The 12,709-nt window shown below is 41.7% G+C and overlaps 1 protein-coding gene across 4 annotated transcripts in view; it reads left to right on the forward strand.

Moving 5' to 3' along the window:
- NEK11 (NIMA related kinase 11) overlaps positions 1-12,709 on the forward strand; it is a 369,518-nt gene that overhangs the window by 206,109 nt on the left and 150,700 nt on the right. For all 4 annotated transcript variants that reach the window (XM_010600488.2, XM_023540043.1, XM_023540045.1 and 1 more), the window contains one exon: positions 9,565-9,567. In XM_010600488.2, the coding sequence (XP_010598790.1) occupies positions 9,565-9,567 (3 nt within the window). The remainder of the gene's footprint in view (positions 1-9,564; positions 9,568-12,709) is intronic.

Raw genomic sequence — 12,709 nt, forward strand, 5'->3', positions numbered from 1 at the left:
AGGCTGTGAGACTCTTTGCTTTGAATTATTGCTCTAGACTTAACAGTGTTTAAAGATGCATGGTTTTCATATGATGTAGTCCTTAAGTGTAATCAACTATTTCATTTGCTGCTCAATAAAGAAATAGCATTGGAGAATCATTTTCTGATAATTGATATTTCATTAAGGACTGACTTTTAAACCCAGCCCCTCGGAATCGTGAGGCTATCGTGATTACACAAGAGGAAACTGAAGTTTGGGGAGGTGAAGCAACTTCTGCAATGCCTGCAGCTAGTAAGTAGCAGAGCTAGACTGTCTGACTGTATTTTTAGCCCCCTTTTTACAGTCGTTCGCCCTGCATAACAAACAGGATTCCTCCTCCTCTTTACTGATGGAGTCAAACACTTTAGGTGTGAGGGAATGCCTGAGGGGCTGTTGTATTGTCTGCTCCTCTGGCCAGACCTGTTTTCCTGAATTTCTGAGCTATGTACAAGGCAAAATTTATACCAGCCTAGGAAATTGCTGAGTTCTGAAAATTAAAAAAAAAAAGAAGACCCACCTCTCGAGTCTGTCATGGGTTGCACATTTATCTCCTCCTACTGTGTTTTTATACAAGATGCCAGAACTCTTGAGTGCAAGTAGTGGGGCTGATTTCCCTGCTAATTTAACATGATTAGACCTAATTAATTTAACTGCACACATGGGAAGAAACACTTTTTGTCTTAAATTTACTTTAGAGGTCATCGCTTCCAACAAGCAGCCAGCCCAGTTGTCATAAGCTATTGACTCATTTCTCCATCAACTGCCCCATCCTGCATCCCAGGCTATAGAGCAGCCATCCTTGTTAAAATGTTAGTGGATGCTCACGGTCTTGTGTGTCATTCCTTCCAGGTAATGGGCCTTCTGTGGATTCAATATGTGTTGCTTCAAGGAGTGACTTCTATATGAGAATTACTACATCCACCCCCACTCCAGTTCCTGTTTCCATCATGGCTGTTTTCCCATCCCTCTTTACCACTTCTTGTGCAGGATAAAGTATAGCTCATTGCTGGTCAGACTGGGGCCTTGTTCTGGGGCATAGTACATTGGGCTTTGTACATAGTACATGTACATAGTACATTGGGCTTTGTAGAAGGCCTTATTCCCTAAAACTTTAAAATTACATCTAGTTTTTTTTTTTTTTTTATTGTGTATAGGGGAGCCCTTATAGTACGGTGGTTAAGAGCTCAGGCTGCTAACCAAAAGGTAGGCAGTTCAAATCCACCAGCTGCTTCTTGGAAACCGTATGGGGCAATTCTACTCTCTCCTGTAGGGTCACTATGAGTCGAAATCAACTTGACATCAACGGTTTCTTTTTTTTTTTTTTTTGGTTTATTGTATTTAGGATCACACCTCTACTTTCTTGCTCCAGTATAAAGCATTATTCATAATTGCCAAACATTAGAAGCAGCCAAGATGCCCTTCAGTAGGTGAATGAATGAACTGTGGTATATCCACGCCAAAACCAAACCAGTTGCTGTGGGGTCAGTTTCAACTCATGGTGATCCGTGTGTGTCAGAGTAGAACTGTGTTCCATGGGGTTTTAGTGGCTAATTATTTGGAAATAGATTGCCAGGCCTTTCCTCCAAGGTGCCTCTTGGTGGACTTGAACTGCCAACCTTTCAGGTAGCAGCTGAGCTTTTGATTACCAATGATGTGTTATTCAACAATAAAATTAATGAATTATCATGCTATGAAAAGGCATAGTGGAACCTCAAATGCATATTGCTAAGTGACAGAAACCAATCTTAAAAAGCTACATACTATATGATTGTAACTCTGACTGTCTTAGGCTGGGTTCTCTAGAGAAGCAAAACCAGTGAACCGTATATATATATATATATGATAATATGTATATATGTGTGTGTGTGTGTGTATATATATATTTGGCAGCACAGTGGTTAAGTGCTGCGCCTGCTAACCGAAAAGTCAGCAATTCGAATCCACTAGCTGCTCCTTGAAAACCCAACGGGGCAGTTCTACTCTGTCCTATAGGGTCATTATGGGTCAGAATTGACTTGATGGTAATGGGTTTTTTTGGTTTATGTATATGTATGTATAAATAGAGAGAGAGAGAGATTATATAGAGAGAGATTATTGTGGAGGTGATCACATTATATCACATGTCACCGTGGAAGCCATTCCATCATTATATGACTGCCAAACTGCATCATAATTGCTAAACCACTGAGAATAATGGCCCAGCCAACTTGACACACACGCTTAACGATCACAGTGGCATTCTGGAAAAGGCAAAGCTATAGAGACAGGAGAAAGATCAGTGGCTGTCAAGGGGCCAGAGGCAGACAGAAGGGATGAATAAGTGCAGCACAGGGCATTTTGGGGCAGTGAAACTATTCCATATGATACTGTAATGATGGACACATGCCATGATGCATCTGTCAAAGCCCATAGGACTGTACAACACAGTCTAATATAAGCTGTGGACTTCAGTTAATAATGTATCGATACTGGTTCATCGATTGTAACTAATGTACCACGTGAATGTAAGATGTTGATAACAGGAGAAACAGTGTGTGGAGGAGACAGGAAATATGTGGGAAATCTGTATTTTCTGCATAATTTTTCTAGAAACCTAAAATTGCTCTATTAAAAAAAAAAAGCAGCAACAGGAAGGAGACAGGGTGGATAAAGACAAAGCAAGAGAGCTCCTTTCAGTGTGGAGCATGATGAGGTCACCAGCTTTCATGACCACCCTGTTGTTGGATGAGCAAGAGAAAAATGTCCTGTCCGGTGAGGTGTCCCCATGCTCTGCGGTGGTGTCCTGGAGCATTAGAGGTGATGGCGGCCAAACAGTTTATGCTGATTTTTATATAAGTTATAAGACTAGTTGGAATGGTACCTTTGGTACCAATAATAATTCCTGTCTCCCTGGCTGTCATCAGAGTTTAGGTGCCTTGACCATACAGGGCACAAAAAAGTCTGCAAAAAACCTGAATGTCCTCCTAAACTGCCCTTGTAAGCAGGAAAAACTAAAGACCCATCGCGTTACTTTGTGATTCAGTTACAGAGAGAAATCAAATTTTATTCCCTGAGTATTTTATTCAAGCTGGAAAGGGGAGTGAGTGACTATTTCATGGTATCCAGCCTGGAAAGAAAAGGATGTGACACAGCTGGGACATTGTTGGAGGTGCCGTCCTTCCAGCATGACCTGCTAGTCTGGAGGTACCTGGGTTTGTGTTACACCTGAGGTAGCAATAGTCCTGGCTAATAGAAATGCAGCTGCCTGACAGCATGCCAGGCACTGTGCTGAGTCCTGTGTGGGCATCATCTGGTTTTACACTCACAGGCACTTTCTGGGGTTAATATCTCTCATTCCATTTTACACTGGAGGACCCTGTGAAGCCGAGAGGGTAACTGATTTGACCTCACTCACCCAGTCCAGTGACTCATTGTGTCAACTCTTAGACATTTTGGATAAGCATAGAACTTAAGGTAGAAGTCAGTAAAGGAGACTTTAAAAAGGAGATGCTGGGGACCTGACAGACAATTCCGAACTGTGGGGAAATGGAGTGTGATCTGATGACTGAAAATCACTGCGTGAAACACAGCACCAAGCTTTTCACTTACTTGCCAGGATGTAAATAGAAATAAAACTTGAGTTGGACTCAAAAATAGTTAATCTACAGTAAAGAAGTGCCTCTCATGAGGGCTGCATTTGGCATGTGAAAATGCTTCCTCTTTTTGTTCTAATAAACCTCTCTTAAATTGCAGGACTTTCTTTCCGAGACTGTTGGATGGAAAGTGTGTAAAGAGATAAGTAGTTAATCAAGAGTAAGGGTGCAGGCCTGTAAAACAAACAATAACACACATGAGGAACATACTTCTTAGTTCAATCAAGTATACAAGACCAAATGGGCAACACCTCCCCGAAAGCAAAGAAGAGAAGGCAGGAAGGGACAGGAAAACTGGGTGAATGGACACGGGAAACCCAGGGTGGAAAGGGAAGCGGGGACAGTGCTGACACATTGTGGCAATTACAATCAGCGTCACAAAATTTGTGTATAAAATTTTGAATGAGGAACTAATTCGTTCTGTGAACTTTCACCTGAAACACAAAGTTAAAACAACAACAACAAAAAAAGGGGGAGTAAAGGCACTATTGGGAGGGAAGGGATTGATTGGAGGTGACCTTACCACCACCCAAGGGAACTCTATAAATGGATTTCACAGAGGGAGCATGGGCCTCACCAGCTCCTGAAAAATCCATTGCCTGTGTTCTTGGTCTGATGTCCTGGTGTCACTCCGTCAGCCCTGCATTCTTTTTCCTTCTCTTGATCCTTTACATTTCCAAACCATAATCCAAAATGCCTTAAGAGTTCTGTCACTGAATACCTATAAATGCCTTTGAAACCCTAAAACAACCCTGCAGACACCAACTCACTGTGAACCGAAGCCTTAATAAAAGACAGCTGCAGTTAGAAGGCTTTACTAATGCAGAGTAAACAAGGCATTAGCAGTGAAATGTGGACACATTGGCAGTCATGTTTCAGTGATTCTGAATTCAGTGACAGGGCCGTTTAGTGTTATGGGAGCCGGGGGCTTGTTTGCAGCTTGAATTTTGCACATGTGGCCCTGTGTTCCTGCACACACTGAAGGGCCTTTTCTCCTTGGCAGAAGGTGACCACCAGCAGTGAGACAGGAGGAAAGAGCTTAGCTTCCTGATCTCAGGGCAACCCCCACAAAGGTGCCATCAGCTCTTCATGGCTTTGTGCTAAACGGCGCTGTCTGTCTTCCCATGAATTATGAATGCAGATAAGCAAGGACTCAGGTTCTAATAAGATTCAAACAGAGATGTGAAAGGTGCATCTGAGTGTACAGAAAAAGGTGTTTTGGCCTCTGTAATTTAGTGACTTTTTCAGGGCTCTTCTGGATATGTTTTGAAGGTGAGTGGATAAGAACTTAGTACAGCAACTTGCAGAAAAGAAAGTTGGTGGGCTGTTGCTTGAATCATTTATTTACACATGAAATGTTTGAGCGTTCTAGACGCTGAATACACTACAGTGACTAAACAGACACAGTCCCACCTTCATGGAAATCTCACTCGGTCTTTTATGTTTAAATGGTATTTATAGATGGGCAACTCCCAATTGTGTGTCTTCTGACCTGGGGTCTCCCTGGAACTCTAGACTCACACATCCAGTCTGCCCTGCTATGGGAGTGGGGTTAGAAGTCATGTAGATGGACCTCTTTCTAACTGACACCCTAAACAAAACATGTTCAAATGAGCTCTTCACATAGTCCAGCCCCAGCTCAAATCAGGAGCCCTGGTGGTGCAGTGGCTAAGAGCTCAGCTGCTAACCAAAAGGTGGGCAATTGGAATCCACCAGCTGCTCCTTGGAAACCCTATGGGACAGTCCTACTCTGTCCTGTAGGGTCTCTATGAGTTGGAATCGACTCGACGACAAGGGGTAGCCCAGATCAGCTCCTCCTGCATCAATCTTGATCTGATATCCTTTTACTCCCCTTCCACAGCCAAACTATAAGCAAAATCTGTTGGCTTGATCTTCAAAATATATTTAGAATGTGACCATTATTCAGCACCTTCACTCCTATGGCCAAAGCCACTATCACCTGGCAATAGCTTTAACTGGTCTCGCCGTGACCTCCCACCCATCTCACTCAAAAGGAACAGTCTTCTCAATGGCCTCTAGCATCCCGTCATCTGTCCCTACTAGCTTACTGAGCCCTTCTCCTCTATCACCATGAGAATCACGCTCGCTCACTCCTCTCCAGTTACACTGCCTCCTTAGTGTTTCTGGAACACACAAGGCATGTTCCTGCCTTGAGAAGCCTGCAGTGCCTTCCCTCCAGACATGCAAGTGGTTCTCCCTTGCCACCTTCCAGTCTCTACTAAAGTGTCACCTTACTGGGGAGAACTCTGACCACCTTATATAAAAGAGCACTCACTGGCCTGTGAATCTCTCTTCCTCTTCCCTGTTTTTTCTCCATACTCCCTGTCATCATTGGATTTACCCACTCTTTACTAGCTGATTAATTTATGGTCTGTCTCCCCCTAGTAGAGTACAAACTAATAGGGAAGAGATGTTGTCTGTTTTATTCACTGCTATATTCCCAGCAACCCTGGTGGCATAGTGGTTAAGTGCTACGCCTGCTAACCAAAGTGTTGCTATGAGTCGGAATCAACTTGAAGGCACTGGGTGGTTTTATATTCCCAGCACCTAGAACAGTGTTTAGTACAGAGCAAATACTTAGTAGGTATCATGAAATGAACAAATGAATGTATGAATGAATGAATGCCTAGAGTGTACAGTCTAATGGTATAGGTAGCCAGTAAGCCAGTACACAAACAAACAAATACAAGCAAATAGGACAAAAAGAAGCTGAAGTGATGGAGCAAATGGACATTTGGGAGATATGGGGAAATGTACTGAGAAGGGAAACCCTGGTGGTATAGTGGATAAGAGCTACAGCTGCTGACCAAAAGGTTGGCAGTTTGAATCCACCAGGTGCTCCTTGGAAGCTCTATGGGGGCAGTTCTACTGTGTCCTAGAGGGTCGCTATGAGTAGGAATCGACTTCACAGCAATTGGTTTGGTTTGGTTTTTGGTACTGAGAAAAGGGGTGTTAGGGAGAATTCCAATGGAATTATATTCGGCTGTGACCTGAAGGACAGAAAGAAGCCAGCCCCGAAATATAAGAAAAGGGAGTTGGAGACGGAGTGCTTCAGCAGGAGGGAACAGTATGTGGGGTGGCCCTGGGTCACAGAAGGGCTTGGCAAGTTCGAGAAACTGTATAGTGAGCAAGAAGACGGTATGAGATGAGGTTGGAAAGATCAGGTCAGCTGTAGCTACGTCGTGAAGGCCTTATAAGGGGTGTAGATTCTATTACAGTTGAAAAGGCAATCTAGGGAATGGTAATTGAAACAAAGTCTTAAAGTGAATCTATGATGATAGAAATTAGAACAGTGGTGTCTGAGAGGGGTGGAGGCCTGAAGGAGCTTTCCGGGATGATAGAGACGCTTTTTATCTTGTTTTGGGCGATGGCAACAGAGGTGTATGCATTCTTTAAAACTCACTGAATTGTACACTTAAGATCTGTGCATCTCACTGTATGCAAATTGTGCTTAAGTGAAAATAATAGATCATCAACAATGTCATCGATAAGAAAAGAAAAATTACACCAGAGTCATGATACTCATATATATACGTAATGAGGCACACATTTCCTCAGCCTGCATCGAGGCCTCTTCTCTGACTGCTGTGGCCTGTGCATGACTTCAGCTTCAAGGAAGTGTGCTCAAATGAGGTCTCTCAGGGGAAAAAAAAAAAAAAAAAAGGTGGATCTAGAATGACTGGGCAAGTAAGGAAAAGGGCCCCTGCACAGTCTGGTCTTATCACACGGGATGACTCTGAAAGGAGAATCAATCAAGAGGTGAAAGAAATCAGTCCTGTCCCACTCTCACATCCATTGAAACAAGGGACCCTTGAATGTGAGGATGACCCTGGGCGGGGCAGGTGGCAGGGGGGGCGCGTCTGAGTAAGATGAAGCTCAGTTGGGCTCTTTTCTCCGGCTGGAGCCGTAATGGAAGATCATGTCCTCTTTGTCCATACACGTACAGATCTGCACCTGCTGGGATCGTTCAGCAGACGGAGACCATGGTGTCAGGCCTGGCAGCACACCCTTCAGGCATCCATTCCCACTCTGAGCAGCTTTCCACCACCGGAAACATGAGGCACTTCTGTAGCTGTAAAACTGTCTATGTTTGTGTTGGTATCTACCAAGCCTCCTGTGGATGTGCCTTTGGGAATAGCTTAGCCCACCTGCCAGGAGAGTGCTGAGGGTGCAAGATATAGACAGATGGTTGCGTCTTCACTGCCTCAACGTGGAGGAGCAGTGAGCAGAAGAACAATTTGGGAAGCTCTTGACACTCTCTAAAAATAGATAGTCAATCTCCAAGGGGCTGCTGGTGACAAGACTGAGCCCTCATCCCAAACTAAGGCCTTATGACAGCTAGTTACATTTCTTTCATTCATTCGCTAATTCATTTGTACATTCACAACCCATTTATGAAGGAATGCAATATAGTACCATTTTACTTATATCATTGCTGGATCTTTCTCTTATTTATCCTATATTCAGGTTTAAAGAGAGCCATACAATTGTTTTCATTTAGCTGAGCTTGTAATTAAAGCCTCTCCTATGGGTTTATCTCAGACTTTCAAGTTTCAAACTTGGTCAACACTTCTTTTAACCAACTTGTAAAAATTTCGGCCAACTTACAATTATTTTTCTCCTTTTCTCACTTAATGAGAGGAAGAAATTCACTGGGGAAAGTGGAGGAGGGAGGGTTGCAGCATTTTTATGTTTCTGTGCCTTGCCTCCCTTTGGCTCCTCCCCCTGTGATCTCCGTTTCATCCACATAAAGACCAAATGCCCTTGGACTTGGGACAAACAAAACTTGCAGGACTAGGCTTCTCCCGGGAGTGGGTTCTCATTGTTTTGTTTCCTAAGTAGTGGCAGAATCTCTTTTCCTTCAGTTTCACCTTTTTTATTTGGAATTCAGTTGCAGCTTGAACTTGTACAACAAGATAGAGTCTCTTGGATAAGTAACTATCAGCAACAGCTCAAGAAACAAACTGCCTCAAAGAGATTTCTCCAACTTTATCCATTTCCAACAGTTGGAGCCATCATCCATCGTCTGTTCCAACAATTTGGGTAGAAAATTAAACTGTGTTCACTTTAGGATACTGTGCATGTTTGTTGTCCACTCAACAGGCATTTCTGAACATTTTTTTTTAAACATTTATATTGCACTTAACATGTACTAACTAGGTACTGATCTGTGCACTTTACAGATGCTTATTTAATCCTCTCAACAACCTATTTTATAGATGAGGAAACAGAGGTACAAACAGGTTAATAATTTGCTGGAGACACATGACCGGCAAATGACAGGACTGGACTTAAACCCAGGCAGATTTACTCGAGTCCATGCTCTTAAGCACTAGGATATGCCCCTCTTCCTTGGCCTATTCCATCAGAACTTCAATTTTGGCCAGTGACTACCCTTTCCCCATGATGTGGATAAGTCCGGATTCACTCAAGCCAGAGTGGCGTTGCACTCCACTTGCCCAGGGATTGGTTTAAGATGAACATGCAGTCAATTCTGGCCAAAAGCTGTGAGAGCTTAGTGTCTTGAGAAAGAGGGGTCTTTGAAAATGCTTGAATGGTAACATAATAGGTCTCTTTGTGTAAGTCTTTTTATGTAGGTTTTTGGTTACTTACAGTTGAAATTTTGGAGCCTTGGTGACGCAGTGATTAAGAGCTCGGCTGCCAACCAAAAGATCAGCAGTTTGAATCTACCAGCCACTCCTTGGAAACCCTATAGGGCAGTTCTACTTTGTCCTATAGGGTCACTATGAGCCAGAATAGACTCAACGGCAACAGGAAACAGTTCAAATTGTCCTAGATGGGATAGATGCTAATTAAGATTTTTTTTTAAAGCAGAAAAATCAATGTGGAAACATGATGGCATAATTTTTGGATTATATTTTTAAACCAGCAGGTTGTCAACTTTCAAATGAAAGTTTGAATTTTCAAGGAACACAGTGATGCTTGGAATATACAGAAATGTGGCATTTTGGCTTGCCTCAAAGAAACTAAAGATTGAAAAGAGTAAGATACCGTGTAGCTCTGGTTTGATATAAGCCTTGCGGTTCTGTGATTTGTAATTACGTTTTTACTTCTGTGTTCTGTTATCAACCATACATGGAGTATTTTTGAGAATTTGGTGTACTGTTCCTCTCAGAATATTAGATTCCGACTAAATAAATAACGCTCATAGAAAATCTTCTTCCTGAATTGGGAAACTGCTTTTTTATGCCCCTGAATTCTTCATGGTTGGGAGATTTTTGTTTCCCAGGAGCCAATATTCTCTTGTTATATCAGTAGTAAATTGACTAGGAAAACAGCAAAAGTTGTTGTTTCTGGCAATCATAGCCTTTTTTTTTTTTTTTTTAATGTTCAAAACAAAGGTTTTCAGAACTTCTGATTTCTAGTGTATGTAGGATTTACAGCATTAAAGTGGCTGGTCCAGAAGAGCTCCATGATAAATGTGATTCTTTTGATTGAGTTTTGTCCCTTTTTAATTCGTCACTAACATAAATAGCACCATACTTTATACACCAAAGTCCCTCAATTAATATTTCTCACATGAAAACAGGGGTAAAGATTTCGCTGTGGTTTTAAACATGTATTATATATAATGCACATGTTAAATTATTATCTTTGGTTACAATTTAAGTTATATAGTTATATTCCCACATTCATGTGTGGGCGTACACACGTGTACACATACACATACATGCACACATATGTACCCCACTAATGTTAAATGTAAAGCTCAGAAAATAAGAGCTAGCATGTTTTTGCAGCTATGTGGGGAAGTTGAAACACCTGAGTCTTAAACAACCTTTCTTAGAAGTCAGCTTTATTTTTTCACAGGTATAACTTAGTGTTGTGAAATACATTTACATAGCAGTCAATGACGTCTATGGACTTAGATACTCTGTAACAGAGTACAGCGTGTATCATGATGCCAAATGACTCTGAATGGGCATTTTGTCCCCCCTGGGATATTTGTCAATGTCTAGAGACATGTTCTGTGGGGGAAAGATGTGGCAGTTGCCTTCTGTAAAGACTTACAGACTTGAAAACCTTATGGGGCAGTTCTACTCTGTCTTACAGGGTCACTATGAGTCAGAGTCCACTTGTTGGTGATGGGTTTTGTTTGGTTGGTTTAGAGACATATTTAGTTGTCACAACTAGAGAGCGATTCCTAGCAGTGAGTAGAGTCCAGGGATGTTGCTAAGAATTCAAGAATGCACAGGGCAGCCCCCTGCAGAAAGAATTATCCAGCCCAAAATACCAGGGGTATTGAAGTTGAGAAATCCTGAGTTAGCAAAATAGTGAATATGACAATTCTTCCCAGATTAAAGTACCATTCACACTACCTGAATAAATAACAATGACCTAAAGCACCTGTATTTTCTAGTATAATGCTCATGGCAGGGTCGTTTAGGAAGTGTACCGTCGAGTGCATTCCTCATATAATTCACGTTGGCTAGAGTTTGCTATTCAAATTGTAGCCCATGGCCCACATGGACCACATCAGCATCTCTTGGCAACTCATTAGATATGCAGAATCTCAGCCCTACCCAAGACCTACTGAATCGGAATCTGCCTTTCAACCAGATGCCAAGGTGATTCCCATACACAGGGAAATTTGAGAACTACCGTGAAAGAGAGCTGTATACCCACTAAATGAAAGGGGATTCCAGGCAATCATGGGCTGCTTTAATGTAGTTGAATTGAAAATAATCAGCCACAAAATGTCTATAGACTTCTCTCTTAAGTCAGCACCTCACCTCTAGAGTGACTAGAAACCATGCCCAGAGGTCCACTTCCCAGAAACATGAAGCAAGACTGCAAATCTTGCACACCCAGGATTCAGGTAGACGTTTCCCTGTGAAAGATGTTCATGTTAACTACTTTTATTGCCCCCTTTACACCTTTGTTTGTGGGCCAGCAATTAAAAACCAAAACCAAACCCATTTCCACTGAGTCAGTTCCAACTCATAGCAACCCTGTAGGACGGAGGAGAACTGCCCCATAGGATTTCCAAGGAGCAGCTGGTGGATTTGAACTGCTGGCCTTTTGGTTAGCAACCATAGTACTTAACCACTGCACAACCAGGGCTCCTCTGCAATTAAAAGAAGAGTGAGAAATTCATTGAAACACACTGAATTTTAATATTCAAACTAATACAGGATTTGATACAGGTCTACTGCCACCAAATGTGAGAGTTATTGACTCCAAAAATACTGTCCCAGTTTCATCCTAAGATCTCTTTGGGTAGACCAGACTTATGTTTAACAAGATTAAAATACAAAAATTCTCTCAACCTCTGCAAAGAAACAAAGCAAAGCCATGCTTCATCTTTCTTTTTAGAGGTTGCTTCAGAATCTTCGATTAGTTTAGAGATTCTAATGTGAAACAACAAGTTATAAATATGTAATGGAAATGCCAGTGCTTGATATATATATATATATATATTTTTAACATGAAGTGATTTGAGGGGGATGGTGAGAAAATAGCATTTTTTTTTTAACCTCAAAGAAAGAACTGTAAAAAAAAAAAAGGTCTGAATTTGTAAATTTAAAGTTAAAGGTATTTTAGGTTTGGGGATGCTAAAGCAGTCTTTCTTCCAACCAGAGGGATTTATATGTAATAGAATAGGTGTTATAAATAAATAAAATAAGGACCAGGAGCTTGTAACATCCCAGGACTGAATTCTATAGAGACCATCAACTGTGGATCCCAGAATGAAAGAATTGAAACAAAAAGCTCTATTCAATGGGTTTGTCCTTGTTAGGGTTTCCCAAAGAATGTTCCTGGGACTTCCACAGAATGGACTGGGTTCCATGGTCAGTTAAGTTTGGCAAATGTTCAGTTAAACAAAGTTGTAGATCTTACTTTACTACAGGGTTTCTCAGAACGTTCAATGTGTTCACGAGAGTTATGAATCTCCAAGCTACAATATGTAGCATTTCCAAAACATGTTTTCATAGATCTTTTTAAAAAGTCCTTTTGTACATATGTCTTTGGCATATACTTTGGTAAATGCCACCTGTGTTGCTGAGTAATAA

This window comes from Loxodonta africana, chromosome 27 (assembly GCF_030014295.1).
Source record: "Loxodonta africana isolate mLoxAfr1 chromosome 27, mLoxAfr1.hap2, whole genome shotgun sequence".
Lineage (NCBI taxonomy): Eukaryota > Metazoa > Chordata > Mammalia > Proboscidea > Elephantidae > Loxodonta > Loxodonta africana.